Source organism: Chanos chanos, chromosome 10, assembly GCF_902362185.1.
Source record: "Chanos chanos chromosome 10, fChaCha1.1, whole genome shotgun sequence".
NCBI lineage: Eukaryota > Metazoa > Chordata > Actinopteri > Gonorynchiformes > Chanidae > Chanos > Chanos chanos.
Window position 1 is genome coordinate 29768030 of NC_044504.1, and position 16279 is coordinate 29784308.

Below are 16279 nucleotides of genomic sequence, written 5' to 3' on the forward strand. Positions count from 1 at the left end.
TCGGGGAGGACTATGCCAACCTTTGTGCTACAGCACAGGTGCCTAGTAACCCGCCAGGCTAATATTTTAGTAAGTGTGAAAGCTGGGAATGAAGACTTGATAATGCCAGTGTGATGTAATGTGCTCATTCTGTCCCAGCTGGGGAATGGGGTTTTGATTACAGCAGCTCTCGTTACACTACTCTCAACCAGCTTTTTATGTACCTCATCAGCTGCTGACCACCAAGTGACATGCCAGATTACAGCTTGAAATATTCATCCGTCATCAGGAAACAACGAACAAATTGGATGACCTGTAGCTGTATTCCTTCTTGCCCAAGTGACGATGAAGAGGAAAGTCTTCCTCTTTAACAAAGGCAGATATAAAGCTCTAAAAGTCAATGCGTTGTCCAGAGCTCACTGAGAGGGTGGTCAGCTCCTTTTGGGCCTTTTCCTCTCTTTTGGCTGTTGCATGATGCCTTAATACCTTGGAATTTTTCCATAATTACACCGAATGCGAATGTCTGTCTGCATATACATGAAATATGTTTCTGTTTAACCGCTCGTATCTTTTACTGTGTCCTGTCTAGCCCTCCCCCCGGCGGATAAGCCACGTCCAACTGTGTTCTCATACGATTATGTTTTTGTGGTCTGAGACAAGTATGTTTTTAATTTATGGGTAAGTCGAATGAGAGGTACATAACCAACAAAGTGAAAGAATGTAACACAAAACGAACACAGATACAGGCATGACAACGTAATCCAAACTATCATATCAGGAAAATAAACAATAGCACCGAGTTGAGCTGAGTGGCATGTTGGTGTTGATGGTGTTGGTGATGGAGATGACGGGCACTACAGCAGTTCTCTCTCAGCTGTCATTAGTGTCTGTGGCTTTGCCAATGACATCCTCTAGCAAGATCAAGTAGTTGATGCTTTTAACTGCTCATCATACAGGTTCTCTAGTCAAGTTCAGACCAAACTGAAACCAATAATAAGAGAACATTTTTGAAAAGAATACATCTGGGTGAGATTCACAGAGTGCACATTTATGTGAGTTGATGTGTGCATATTTTTGTTTCACAGAGCTATTTCTACATTACATTATTCTACAAGTGGGAAACAGTATAACCTAATGGTTCTCAACCAGTACCTTTTTACAAGATCCGGAGACACAGAGAAAGAAAGTTACTTTTCTATTTGTCTTTAGTTTTTGCGGCTTGCATTGCCCCTGCAATCCTAATGAGGATAAGCGGCTTAGATAATGAGTGAGTAAGTTTGCATTGCAATCGCATGTTCATTCCAAAACACTATAACAGTTAAATCTGTAATTCTAATTGAAACAATGGGATTAATGAAGCTCTTTTAAGAGGAGGTATATTATCAGGTAAATTAAGAGGCAGTAAATTATCAAAGGTGTCAGAATAAGCAGTGGCTGAAAACTCTTGATACTTACGATGACTAACACCTGTGACAGACTAATTGGACTTGGGAATTCCAGAGCGAGAATGACATTGCACATCAACTTGGCAATACTTTCCTTTCGGGTTTCCTCTGAAAGATGCAAATTAGTGCTATGACAAACTTAGACTACAGCGATGGTGTAAGTCTTTTGCAGCTCTTTCATAAAAGTAGAATATTCCATCTTTGAACTGCCCACTAGGTTGGTCTTGAGAAGTATCAAGGAAATAGGTGGAAATGAGCATCGTAAGAAAACTGAAACTGGGAACAAAAGACCAGAAATGACAAAGAAATGTCTTATTCATATCATCCTTAGAAAAATAAAAAAACAAAAATGAAAAAGACTGCCCCTGGTGGAGATAGGAGGTACTATTCACGCTACACCTTCCATTGATTCAGAGAGCAGCTGGTTTTGCTTAAGCTGTTATGTAGCGTGACATGCTGAATTACAGCCCCACAATAAAACGAGTACAACTGAGCGGCCCTTGAGTAAATTTTTCTCAAAGCTGATTTGAAGGAGGTGAGGCTTGGAGGTGCACAAAGCACGTTACACAGGCTAACTGGGCCAGAGGCTGGACCACTGCCACCTGGACCTCCTTCTCCAACACATTCACTCCGTTTCAGTCTGTTTTTACTCTGTTTGTGTATGTGAGTGTGATTGTCTCTAGGGTACGTTAAGAAGAAGGTGTCCATAAACCTTGTACTTTGTGGAGTGTCAAAAGCAGTACAAGTGTGAGGAATGGAAGAACTCGCCAAACAAATGCTTAAAAACCCACTATGGCTCAACTGTTCTTGCTCATTGATAAAATGCATGTGAGACAGAGCAGTGTATCGTTACTCACTTTGAAGGCATCATTTGGCATGACTGGAGAAGGCGGATTCTCTCTCTAGTTGATTCCGGACAGGAAGGCATCGTAGTCGTTATTCTCTGACTCAAACCTGCACATGAATGTGAGACACAGATGTGTAAAGTGATAGAGGTATCATTTTAAAAAGCTCTGAATTAAATCTAAGCTTACGTTCTGTCTCTCTCACCTCTGAAGCAGGGCTCTTAGTAGGTCATCAGCCAAAGGCATTTTGAATGCTTTGCAGATGACTATGGTCTGTTTGATGGACAAGAGTCCTGATCTTCAGATTCATAGGGGAAGGAGAGAGGGCAACAGAGAAATACAGCTGACTGAAACCATCAGACCAAAGCAGACCAAAGCCTAATTACAACTACAGATAACAATTAAAAGACCGTTTTAGCTTTGATTTCAGACAGAGAGGTGCACTGATAAAAAAAAATACTGGATGTGAGGCAGATGTGAACAGACTAACTTTATCACTTCAAAGACGTTTAGGAAAATGTGAAAAAAGCTGGCATTCCCACACGTTTTCATGAACAGGTCATGCCCATTGACCCTATGGTGTTCAGAGTTATCCATTTCCCTCGCCTGTAACGTGCCGCATGTCTGAGGAGATCATCTGTTTCCAGTGCTTCACTTGGACCGCTGGAACTAATCGCAGATCCTACGACTGGAGCCTAAGGGTTGTAGATTGATTGTTGCTCTACTTCAGAGTGAGTGTTTGTGTTCTTCATCAGTGCCTGGATTTTTTTTGAAACCCATATGTGAAAGTATACATCTTGCCATGTGTGCACACAAGCGTTTTTGAGTATACTTGTGTTAATAATACTTGTGTTTTTTTGAGAGTGTTGGCTAGTATGGAGTGCCTGAGGAGCCAGTTAAGGAATATATGAACTGTTGAAAAGGTAAAATAACAATGTAACCTCATAACTGGTTGAAGGATTTGAACATTAGCATCGACGATCCCATAGGTACAACACCACAACATAGTTTTAACTGCTGTGGAAACACAGAGCAGCTGCACCTGCTGGTTCCTTTAACTTACAACTAATATCCAAGTCAAAGATACTCTTGAATACGGAATAGCCCCCTCTGTGTTCCTATCCTTGTGGATGAATGCCTGCAGCGTTTCAGAAAAGCTCTCAAACTGTCTTTTTCTGTTGGTCTTCAGCCACAGCCAGCATGTGGCTCACCTCTATCTCTGGCTCATAAGTGGGTGGAGGATTTGAACACGGTATCAGTGAACCCTGTTACCACACCGAGTAGGCACGACACAAAGTCACAATCTCATGCTGAAACAGCTGGCAGTCCATACCAGCCAGGAATGTCCTGCAGTGACACCAGGATCAATATTTATCAATATCAGTGCCATATGATCTCTATGTACATAGATGATGTGTTGGTTTTCGTTAAGAATCCCGCATCTGGTCTGCCTGTTTTGATGGAACTTCTGGGTATGTATGGGAGACTTTCAGGATATGTGTTGAATATTAGCAAGACTCAGACGCTGGTATGTAATTTCGCCCCTTCAAACGAGTTAAAACATAAATACAAATTTAAATGGACTTCATCCCACATTAAATACTTAGTGGTAAGCTTACATAGAGATGTATACACGTATATAATGCACAACATCCTTGGGTAAATTCTTCCTTAAGAACTTGGTTTAACATAGTAAAACAATTTCATTTAGACAAAGAGATTACATTTTTAAGTTGGCCTGCCTGCATATGATTCACATTTTATGCCAGCAACCCAGCATTCTAGGTTTAGGGAGTGGATTAGGAAGGGAATTACAGTCATTTGTACAGCTATGCGGGAGGGAGGTACTGAAAATTTCCAGAGCCTGAGAGACAGACATATATTGGATAAGTCAGATTTCTATAGGTACCTGTAACTCCGCCATTACTTCAAACAGGAAATAAGGTTGGGTAACTCCAGGGAACCAGCAATTATTCTACAGATATTCATTAATATATATAAATCAGAGAGCTCTAAAAAACTGATATCTAAATTGTATCAAGGTATATTACTTTTGAAGGAACATTCCACTGAATACATTAAAAATAAATGGGAGAAAGAACTGGTGACGAGACATGGGAGAATATCTGTAAGAATCAGATTAGCTCCACTAACTCGAGGCTGTGGAAGGAATTCTGTTGGAAGAATTGTGTACGTTTTTTATAACACCTAGACAGCAAGGGAGAGTATCTAATACCCAATGCCCCTGTTAGAGGCAATGTGGGCAGGTAATGGTAGACCATGCGCATGTTTTCTGGTCATGTGCTTTTATCCAACCATATTGGGAGGATGTGGGTACCGCAATTACTGAGATAATGAGTTTTGATGTTAACCGCTCTTTTGTTTCCCTGTATCTGTGTGACCCGCCTGGTGAATTGCATACCTATGACAAATACTTGTTGAAAGTCCTGTTGGCTGCAAGCAAAAAGGCCATCACAAGGAGATGGCTTTTGCAAGAACCCCCTACAGTGACCCAGTGGATGGACATTGTTAACGACATATACAGCATGGAGAGATTAAGATTTGCATCAAGATTGGACCAAGAAAAAGGGCAAAGATATGGGCAGACATCGACAACCTATTTAACCCAGGAAAGAGACACTCATACAACCAAGAAATTATGGAAAGCATAAAAGCATAATGTGTCGAATTGATTATTATTGTGTATAACTTTGCAGCTCCGCTACAAATTATTGTTCATTTAATAAAAATAAAGTATAAAATATCTTTATATATATATATATATATATATATATATATATATATATATATATATGAGCCATATGTACCAAAAATCAATGCTTCAGAATCAACATCATCAACGTGTAAATAGATAATATTAATATTGAACCCATGACAACCGATGTAAATGTCAGTTTCTATCCATGTCAGTGCTGGCTGCTAAACATTGTTTTCAATCTGGTCAGATAACTGAGTTGATTCTTTCAATCACCTGATCACTAATATAATGTAAAAGCAAGGACAGTGCTGTCTGCAACCTCTGAGGAATTTCTGCTTGACAGTATAGCTGCTACAGACAATTTACATCTAAGCTTCCCTCTTATTATTATTCTTCTTCATTTAAATAAAATGCTATGATCCTTCCTGATTCCTTACCTGGAGGGCTTATACTGAATGTATCCAGTGTTTCCTGGGTCATTCCTAGTGAGGAACCATCTCCTTTTGGTTTTCCTCACTGAAAGACTTGATCTTATTAATAATGGTCCTGATGTTGGCCCTGGGGAACTGGGCAAGAATAAAAAGCTGGACATTACTGAGAGTTAGAGTAATGTGATAAGAGAGGTGCATGGCTCTCTCATTAATCTATGTCCTTCAGTAATGAACAACACATGAGCTTGTGGAAAACTTAACAGACACTTGAGCCTTTTTACAAACTAAAAGAGAAGAGAAGAGAAGAGAAGAGAAGAGAAGAGAAGAGAAGAGAAGAGAAGAGAAGAGAAGAGATTAAAGGAAAGGAAATAAGCGAGAGATGGATGAAGCAAACACTGGAAGACAGAGGTGACACACTGATATGTCAGACCTGCTCTGCATGCTGTTCCATGTAGCTGAAGGTGAACTCATCTGCATCCACCAGTTGGAAGGGATGGTCATTGAGAATCAGTCTGGCTCCCACATACAAATCCTGAGGCTTTAAGTACTCTGACATCTCACTCTTAAAGAGCTCCTGGCCTGGTTTCTTAACACGATTTCTCTTCAAGAACCTACCCTCTGTCAGACTGACAACATACAGTAAACAACAATCTGAACAGTCAATCCTAATACTCATTACATACCTTTACTAGCACAGTGCTGTCAATGTATAAAAGATGGCAAACATGTGACTGAGGACGACACAAGCAACAAAACTGAAGAGCACCAAGTACGTGAGTTCCTCTTAGGTAGCTCAAACACTGATATGGTACCATGGTAGCGGTAGAAGGAGATAATTAAATCACAGTGTTTGTTGTTAGGGTTGTCTGTCACCAGTTTGTCCGCATGTTGCTCACTTAACCTTGTCTGACATAAACTTTCATGGCTCTCTTATATCCGAAGAGCATCTTGTGTTTATGTTGTGTTATCCCGTATAATGTTATAATATATTTTAAGCTATATTTTATGCAAGCAAAATATTTAAAAATCAACAAAATTAATTATTAATACCATTAGACATCACCAGGTCTTATATAAGTTTTTGGCTGATGAAATGGAATCTGAACACATGGTTACACAAGAGCTTTCAACTGGACCTGTAGACTGAGCTATTGACAGAATACCTTTTGAACAATCCAGCCCATACTATAAAATCAACTATTGTGCTCTCAGAATTTTTTTAAAATATTTATGTCAGATAGTCATTAAACGCTGATAGCACACATACTGCTTTGGAACTGAAATTTATGTTAGAAAACAAACAAGAATATGGAATTCTATAGATGTTGAATTTGTGCGTGTGAACCACTGATTATTTTTATTTTCTGGTATTAAGTGAGTTGATTGTAATATGTAGCACTTAGCTTGTATATGGGAACACAAACAGGAGAGGCATAGCAAGAAAAACTTTGTCAAGACTAATTATACGGTTAGTTCAAGAAGACTTGCTTTTCATTTTCCTGCAGTATTCATAGTTTAAGAGGGCAGAATAGCTTTCTCAGCATGCCTTTGGGGAGACTGCTCCAGAGAGCCTTTGGTTACGTGTTATTCTCCAACAGTTTCTTGAAGTCCCTCTGTGGGTACTTGGGTCCCAGACCTCAGCAGGATCTGTGGGCATCCTCCTCAGACCCAAATCCAGTGTAGGGATGGAGCTATCTGAGTGCTTTATGGAGTGGAGCGGATTTATACTACACCAAGGCCAAATCCTTTGGACAGAAAAATGGGGAGAATGACAGAGAGAGAGAGAGAGAGAGAGAGAGAGAGAGAGAGAGAGAGAGAGAGAGAGAGAGAGAGAGAGAGAGTGACAGAAAGAGAAAGAGAAGGACAGAGGTAAAAGAAACATGAGACAGCAAAACATGGGAAGAAAGTATTATCCTCTCATGTTGATTCAGCCTACAATCCCTCAGCACTGAGAAGCAGAGTCGTCATCAGTGGTTCATGTCACTCTTGCTGCATTGAGCTCTCTGGTCAATAATACTGTATGGGATGCATTCGCAGTTAAGATAAAGATCAGAGACTAGTGGATTATCAGAACAAAGTGAATCTATTTCACGTTATAATAAAACAGAGTGATGCAGAAACTGTTCTTAATGTGTCCTCGGCTTGATGGAATTCAAAGCCAACACTGACACCATGTGGTTATATTTGTGTACTGCATGAGGATACCAAAAAAGGAATGGTGTTGCTGGAACTCCCTGAGGCCCTCATTAGAATGGTAGTACTCTTTAGAGAAATCATCACAGTCGAAGATCACCAGTTTCCTGCCCCAGACATCAGTGGCTCCTAGTCAGGTCATAGTCCTATGTAGATCATCTCTTTCACAGCACCTGTCTAAAGAAGGGTGAAGGGTGGGGTGAGAGTTAGGGGGTAAAACCGGAAACGCCATTCTTACGGGGGTGATCCCACGACTGAATTTTATTTTATAACATGACAAATATTGCTTAATTCTCAAAGGTGGTGGTAAGGACTCATTTGTATTTTGGATAAATACTGTGGAGCTCGTCAGTGGGCATTTTTCCTGAATTTTTTTTTTTTTCTTTTCATTAAAATGCTTACATGTCTTATCCAGGACAAAATGTCCCCCTCGTCCCATTTGTCCAAACACACTGTGGAGAGAACAGTTTGTTATTTCCCCAGGCTGATGTATGGGAATAGGAGCATGCAGTTTAGGAGAACCAAAAAGAAATAATTACAACCGGCCCTGAAAGACGACAATGGTAATTACAGTATATCTTGAAGGACATGCTGAATGTGTATTGGGAGACATAATTATTTTCTCACCAGGGGTTTCACACAAACATTTCCGATGACATTTCACGAAAGCAAATGAAATATCCGACTACCTGACATGACAATGTAAAACGTAAAAGAAAACCTGAGTGGTTTATACTTTTCCTTCAAGACGAATTAAGACTGAAAAGCAACCGGGGAAAAAAAATCAAAAGTGCTTTAGGGGCTTAGATGTTCACTCAGTCCTGTCAGTACAAATGAGTGCCTGGCACAGGGGATGAGGAAGCTCACCCAAGCAGAAGAAAAGAGAGGTTGTGTTACCCACTCAGATTCATGTGGCACAAATGAACGGAACACCATCACCCTTTTTTTTTTATTGTTACACCCTAACTAAGCTGCTCTGGGCTAATACTCACCTTAAGAAGCTTAATTCTGTGCAGGAATTACAATGCAGTTACTCCACCTTGAGTTCGGATACATGACCTCACCAATCTCTATGGTGTCATGGACCAAAAAGTATGCTCCAGAAACTGCTGTAAGGTGTGTTGCCTCTCGTATGGGAGCAGTGGTTTCATGCTAAGTTCTGTCTGAGTGGTTAAAAGACATACACTGAGAGAACATAGTGGCAAGCACAGGTAGGTGCATTAGATTTCTATCATTTTATGGAGATGCCAGTTTGTAGACATCAAGTGCCTACTTCCTATGGCTGGTTGGTTCACGGGTCCACAAGAATTGCAGTGAGTAGGTTGAAATGCACCGTGTTTCTAAAGCAAGTTTTGCGTGAAGTGTGGTAACAACTCATGATCATGAAGATCCAAGAGTAAAGGACCATCGTGTGGTCGATGTTGAAATGCTCTACATTCCAGAGCTAGTCATTACTGACAAAAGGCATTGCAATTGATAGACATTTTCATTAATTACCATATAATTAACATATAATAAGGAGACCATGTGCTAAAGCATGTAAGAGAGTAAGCATACAATAAAGGGTCCATATGTTTAAGTATATACATGGGAAGGGTGCGGGGGGGGGGGGGGGGTGTCTGATATATTGGTGTCGGGGTCATAGGTGCTGTTAAACATTCTGATACACCATGAAGGGGAGAGCCAATGGCTGAAGGTGCTCCTGTGCTGCCTCAGGTCATCATGAGGATGATGGGAGGAGTTCTGGATGGAGGTGATCTTTGGCCTCATCTATCTCTCTGCAACCTCCTCTTGACTGTCCAGTTGTAGTCAAACAACAGAGCTGGTTTTCTTTACCAGTTTGTTCAGCCTGTTGGCTTCAGCAGTCTTAACCCCATCGGAAAGAAGAGTGTCCTGACTAAAACCAATTGGTAAAACATTCACAGTACTGTGTTGCGCATATTGAAAGTCCTGAGCCTCCTGAGGAAGCTCAGCCTCCTCTGTTGTTTTTTTTTTCTGTAGAGCGCCTTTATGTTGTGTGACCCATCCAGTTTATTGCTTAAGTTCACACCCGGGAGCTTGTATGTCCCAACCACCGCTGCCTCCTCACCCTGGATGGAGACAGGTGTCAGTGACTTCCCGCTCTATCAGAAGTCTATCCCCTGGCTCCTTGGTCTTCCTGACATTGACCTGTGGGTTGCTGTTGCACCATCCCATTGTGATGAAGCTCTTCACCAGACTTCTGTGCTCCTCTTTGCTGTCCTCACTGATGCAACACACAATGGAGCTTTCATCAGAGAAGTTCTGTAGATGGCTTTACGAAGAGTTGTACCCGAAGTCTGACGAGTGGAGTGTGAGCAGGAAAGGAGACAGTCTAGCTCCTTGAGGTGCAACAGTATTGCTTCATACCACATCTGACAAGTATCCCTGTAGCCAGAAATGCTGTTGCCTGCCTGTGAGGAAGTCGGTGATCCAAGCCACCATGTCATGGTCAACTTGCATCACTCAGTGCTCACCCACCAGTGGGAGGGCCTGGATGGTTTTGAGAGAACTAGAGAAATCAAAAAATAATGATTCTCAGGGTTTACCAGCAACTCCAAGTAAGAACGTTTACTTAATAGGAATCGCAGAGAAAAGACCCAGAAAGAGCTGTCACAACACCATCCAAAGAGAAAAAAAGTGTTACTGGAAGGCTTTCTAGATTGGCTGGAGCAGGTTATTTTATGGGATTCTGCTGTTTTTGACTTTGGGTTCCACTACTTGAGTGGGGTTATGCTCAAAGTACAAAAAAAATCTGGATCGTGTATTCCTTATAAGTCATCTGAAACTTGTCCTCTTGGAGAATGCATAAAATCACAACAACTACAGTCATGGAGATAGGATATGTAGTGACCTTTGGCCATCAAATCAGAGATTTGGGTTGATGGTCCATGATGTATAAAAGTCACAAACCTGTTTGACGAATATCAGCCATGATGAGGCATTACTGTTCTCTCCTTTTGGAAACATTGAATTGTTTGGTTGGTGCTTCTGACGTGCAAGCGATTCCCCTTCATCGCCTGGCACCAACCATTATCAGTACTCCATCTGCATGCTCAAAATGTTGGGACTTATTACATTTTCCTCTCCCCATCTAAGGACAGAAAGCACAATCTTGAATAAATTATTAATTATAGATACAGCCCCCCTGAATGCTTGAACCACTTATTATTTTGGCCTCCATTTAAAGCTTATGTGTGCATAGATACTACACAACTTATACTTCATGACATTTTTAGCTGTAGCTATATCTTTTGTTACACAGAAATTACTTGTTTATCTTTATTGGTCAAAGCATTTTCTTAAACTCTTAGTATCTTTGGCATACATCAAACAATTTTATCGTTTTCCAGAATAAAGCAACTGTCAAACCCTACGTTTCATGTAAGAAACAACATCATGGATTATTAAATAGTTCATAACACACATACACATCCATACATACAATACTCAAACACATATAATATTATTTTAGAATGCTTTAATGAGCATGAACACAGCATTGAACGTTGCACTAAAAAGCAATTAAAGAAAAAAACCTGGGCAGGCACAAGCTGATACCGAAAGGCTTTGATTCAAATACTGTAATGCCTAAACTACAAAACACAATAAGAAAAACAATCATAGTAAATTCAGTTAAGTGCACACAGCTTATGATACAGTACTTTACATGAGAACAAAAATGGAATGTCTTCTAGCCAACATGATGTGACGTCATATGGGCTTATATGAATCATGATGCAATAAGCCAATTGTTTTCTGTAAATAAAAACAAAATTGTGTTCTTCTGTGTTGTGTAAGTCTTTCTTGATTGACTGGCTGTAGTGGTAAAATATCAAGAGGACCATGTTTCAGCACACTGCATACCGCTGCTGCAGTAACACCCAATATTGGCTTTTTAACTGGCATTGTGGCTTCACAAACACCCCACTTTTCAGTGCAGTCCTGTGTAATATGAACAATTCACAGTAGTGGCAGGGAAACAACATCATCTGGGTGCCCAAAGACTAAAACAGGTCCTTGACTGAATCAGGATGCCAAGCCCAGTAAAAATCCTCCAACAAATCCACCTGAGACAACAATGTTTCTCTTCACAAAATCTGTAGACTTCAAGAAAAAAAAGTAGAGTTTTGAAGAGAGAATGAGTCATTAACAAATACCTTTTTTTTTTCAAAAGACATACTATTGAACATTTACAACAATATAATTTTCAATATTTGAATTCATATAATAAGCTTTAACCCGTATTAACACTAGTTAGGCTGAAATGGGTGGGATGCAATACTTACCTCTTCAATGAAAGAACTGAGTTCAGGTGTAGCTTTGTTAGCATTCTTCTTCAGATGCTTTTTTGCCTTATTTACATCTTTCTCAACTTTCTTCCAGTCAACTTGTACGTATCCACTATGATTGGCAATCTTCAAATAACGGAGACAGAGATTATTTACGACATTAGTTTATAAAATAATGATTGTAATATTACATTTTGAATGCGTTCAAACTATGATAAGATGGCTACATATACGATATCATTCTCACCTGTAACAACAGAAATCCTCCACCAACGGCAGTGGCTGCAATCTTCCCAACTCTCTGAAAAAGATACCCTGCACACCTAAGGACAGACAAAATATCAAAGAGCACAGATACAGATGTGCCCAGACGTCCTGCACAAGTACTGCACTCTCAGCATACCGGGATGTTTTAGAATACAGGTTTATAATTATAACACAATATGTGAAAACATTGAGCAGCGTCTAACTAATTAAATGTTTGAAAAGACAGAGGACTTCATCCTGATAATTGTGTAAATCATTGGCTGTATTAAAATGACTGCTTCGTTTTTGAACTATACATAAATATGTGTGTGGTCCTGTGTTCCCATTGTGAAAGCTGTATTTTCATTTACACATACCAGCCAGCTGCTCCTCCCATCATGATCTGTGTGGTCACTGAGTATTTCTCGGCAATGGGTCCTGTGTTACTCCCAAAAACTCTGCTCCACCACTGATGACGACGGGCATAGCCTGCAATGTCCACCACCTCATACAGTTCATCTTCACTTTCTGCATCTTGATTAGAACGAAAAAACAGTGCAACAACCATTAACCACATGAACTGTTGTAACATTTCAACGCCTGCAATTATATTTTTGGGGGGTGAGTTGTGGGGTGTCCTGTTGGTCATGATGGTGGACAAAGTCAGGTTCTGTTGTGTGTAGGGGAATAGACTTAAAAAAAAAAGGCAACCCGTGAGACTATAGGTGAACTTGCGAACAATAATTTGGTAACCTTTCTCTACAAAACTATGATTGCTTGCACTCAGTTTTACGGGACGGTGTGGGGACATGGGGTCTTACAATGCCGTAGCCACGCTAGAAAATCGCCACGTGATCTGTAAACTGGTGGCCGCAGCGTGTGCTCTTACTAATTGGTTCACACTCGGCAATGAAAAGAACCTTTTTGGATATTTCTAGGCCGACAAACTCTTCCAGCCAAAAAAATCTGGACGAAGAAGCACGTTGTCTTTCAGAGAAGATATAGCAAGCCAATCATGTAGTAATGCCATAATGACCTCAGTGCCTTTACATGTAATTCCGTGTCAAATTATAATCTAATCAAAACAAATAGCATTTATCATTCAATTCCGGCACGACTAGCTGGGCATATGTCAAAAATTATGAATGATATGGTCAACGATACAGAGAAATCATGGCCTCGAGCTTAATTAAGATACCACGATACTGTTTAAAATGAAACGAAAAAATGTCCACTCCACACTTTACCAGTTTTTACAAGAACAAACGTTTTTGCTGTTGTTGTAACACAGTTACTTCTGAATAGGGCTGCATAACACAGACATGAAGAGAATCAACGGTAGCACAGGACAAAATTATGTCACCGTGCTGTGATTCTACAGGCAATTCCAAACTGTTCCCTTACACGAATATTCCTGACAAGTACTGTAACTGCAGGTACGTGTCAGGACATCCAGGCAAGCTACTTGATGAAGCTCCGTTACTGTTTGCGGTATATTTAAGACAGCTAACTACCTAACAATCATTTCCATGTCTGTACCTTTTCTCATCTGCAAAGTGTCTACGACAGAGAAATGTGATGTATGATTTACAGTTAAACGCCATAAAAGCGTAAATATTTAATAAGTACAGGGACATCTATTTAAATAAATATTCTGCTCCAAGCTTCAAGGGGGGTTGTTTAATGAACTCACCTTCGCCGTGGTCCGCCATTTCAGTGGATTCCGTGTTCAGACTGTCGCGAATTGTAGTTCCAGGTCGCAACCAAATAGCAAATTACGCATAATCACTACTTTGACGCGCTGTCCTGCGCAACTACATTATCTACCCTGTTTCCTCACACTTAAAATAACACTAGTACTAATGTTGCGATCCAGGGTACATTTACAGCCTCTCAACAGGCGAGGATTAGGTTGTGTTGGAAGAAAAGGCTGAAAAGTCAGTGCACATCGATTGAGTATTGCAAGAACAATCTAGAAATCTATTCAGAATGAGTGTGCCTGTCCTCCACGCGAAAGCAGTTGATGTTGAAACAGTTGATTTCATGGTATAAAAGACATCGGTTATCTTAATGATGGAGACTCATCTTTACGCTAAAACACTGTGTGGTAGCAAAATAAACACCGGGCGAAAGTTGGAGCAGAGCTGCACTTTGCCAACCACACACAGTGGCTTTTGTAAATTAAAAACACCACTTTGATTTGGTTTCCTCATTCTCGGGCATATAGAACCACCACGTTTACAATCAGTAAATGGAGGATGTAAATCTGTCATCTACATGCAGATTTACGACTGAGACTTCGTCTGACGATTCGTAATGTGCAAAACGGTGATGTTCTTATGACCTCTCTTTGCACCTTACAAAGAGTATGATGCATATGAATATCACACATACATTTTGAAAATGTAATGTCTTACAATCTTTGCTTCGTTGTTTCATTTCTCACAACAGTAAAAAGAAACTATACTAGCGAAGCTCGATTGTTGATGAAGTTAAGATGTAGTGACGTGACAGAACGTTTTATCGTCCAGGGTGTAACAAATATGTTTGTAGAAAACCCGCAACAAGACAAAGAATTTGTGAACTTAATTTGTGTAAAACTCTCCTTGGAATCTTTCATGTTCACCCACTTCTGTTTACATAGAATCATGAAGGACTGTGGAACTGTCGCGATGAAATATCTAGAAATTATGTTAAAAACCCACCTACATAGGGCACTCTGCAAGACAGACGGACAGCTCAACCAATAAGGTGGCTGGAATGTGATGTACGCAATCATAATAAAACATTGAAAACCAATCGCAGCTAGCAGACATAGTGCGTGAATTTGAGAGTTTGCCCTTTTTTATCGTTCCTCTTGAAAGTTTATATGAGAAACGGGAGAGAGGGATCCCGAGACAAGGCTGAAGTCACATGTTCGTATTTCCGATTGGCCATTGGTTAAATTATGGAGAGGGCGTTCCAATAGCGGCGGCGTGGGTTCGCCTGAGTGACACAATTATAACAACTTTGAGCTGGCGATTTTGGGGGAAGTTTCTGATATTAACAAATAACACCATACTGTAAAGCCCCACATTACAGTGTTCAATGCATCTTATGTCATTGGCTTTTAAGTATTTTGTATAGCAGAATGTGAGGCCGAAGGAATTTGTTTTCCTGAAGGATTTGGCATCAATTCTTTTGCATTTGAATTCGTGCAGAGGTGCTGTACTTTGGCTTTGTTACGAAATTATTCTGGTAGAGTTTCTCTACCGCTTCCCTGTTGCTTTTACATGAAATCGTGCGGTGTGTCGCTAGCCGCTGCTGCCTGCGTTGCTGCTCGAAGTCTCGGCGCTGCTGGTGATGAGGGTAAGAAAATGGCGGCGGGAAAAGCGAGTGAAACCGAAGAAGACTTTGCGAAGCTAACGGCACAGGAGAGGGACAGCTTGGTTGGAATCGACAGGTTAGAAACACAGTAATGTTCAAATAAAGCATGTCTTATTTTTCCGTGTAGTAGTCCCCCCCTTAGTGAAGCCGTAAAAGCTCAATGTTTCCCGACCAAAGTATCACGGAACCGCCTGTGTTGTCCTCTACTTGCAGTTCACTGTTTGGATTTCAGAGGCTTCATGAAGATGGCGCCAGAACGAAGGCCTTGCTGTTAAAGGTATGTTACAGTAAGACCTTAGCTGGCCCCTACATTTATCACTTCTGTAAGTGCATGGCCTACCTGAAGGAACTATCACAGTCAAATTACACTTGGCATTAAGTTAACAGTGAAATTTAATCTAATTGTGGTATAGTCTCCACCGTTGTACTGGTTTTGGTTCTATTTTAAATAAGCAAACCTCCCATTTTAGCTAAGTTACAGCTTCACATAGTTTGAGACTGCATGGGGACCGAACAACGAATGAATTTCTCACGATTACTCTATTACTTAAGCCTTATCAGAGTTAAGTCTTAACTAACGAGAAAAGAGAGCATGATGTGGCATCCATTTCCAGTCGACCCTTACATTTGTTTTTCTCAGGTGTTGCTCTCATGAGAAATTTTGCGAAATTTTGCCATTTGTACCAATAATATTATTTACTCATGTGGAATTATGGGAAGCCGTGATTTTTTTTTTTTTTTTACT

At 40.4% G+C, this 16279-nt stretch overlaps 3 protein-coding genes across 9 annotated transcripts in view; 1 reads left to right on the forward strand and 2 right to left on the reverse strand.

The window, feature by feature from the left end:
- Positions 1-849: 849 nt before the first annotated feature.
- efhc2 (EF-hand domain (C-terminal) containing 2) lies at positions 850-10080 on the reverse strand. The gene is given in 11 exon segments (XM_030787558.1): positions 850-960; positions 2282-2378; positions 2475-2569; positions 3384-3447; positions 3449-3616; positions 5426-5488; positions 5490-5554; positions 5850-6037; positions 6184-6320; positions 9702-9857; positions 10001-10080. Coding segments are annotated over 11 exon segments (1224 nt in total).
- A 1209-nt stretch (positions 10081-11289) lies between these two features.
- fundc1 (FUN14 domain containing 1) lies at positions 11290-13922 on the reverse strand. Its single transcript, XM_030786924.1, has 5 exons — positions 13862-13922; positions 12546-12702; positions 12170-12245; positions 11920-12048; positions 11290-11737 (listed from the first exon to the last, which is right to left on the reverse strand). Exons 1-5 carry the CDS (start codon positions 13878-13880, stop codon positions 11660-11662), a joined length of 459 nt encoding a protein of 152 aa, XP_030642784.1. The 5' UTR covers positions 13881-13922; the 3' UTR covers positions 11290-11659.
- Positions 13923-15440: 1518 nt separating this feature from the next.
- Positions 15441-16279, forward strand: part of kdm6a (lysine (K)-specific demethylase 6A) — a 41923-nt gene continuing 41084 nt past the window's right edge. For all 7 annotated transcript variants that reach the window (XM_030785823.1, XM_030785816.1, XM_030785818.1 and 4 more), the window contains exons 1-2: positions 15441-15610; positions 15748-15811. In XM_030785823.1, coding sequence (XP_030641683.1) covers positions 15441-15610; positions 15748-15811 — 234 coding nt within the window. The remainder of the gene's footprint in view (positions 15611-15747; positions 15812-16279) is intronic.

What these genes read in the sequence shown, in the direction of transcription:
- fundc1 (XM_030786924.1), bottom strand. An exon ending in ATGGGAGGAGCAGCTGGCTG is followed by an intron (nt 12,246 to 12,545) that starts GTATGTGTAAAT and finishes GTCTGTCCTTAG; the next exon opens with GTGTGCAGGGTATCTTTTTC. An exon ending in TCAGTTCTTTCATTGAAGAG is followed by an intron (nt 11,738 to 11,919) that starts GTAAGTATTGCA and finishes TTTTTCTTGAAG; the next exon opens with TCTACAGATTTTGTGAAGAG.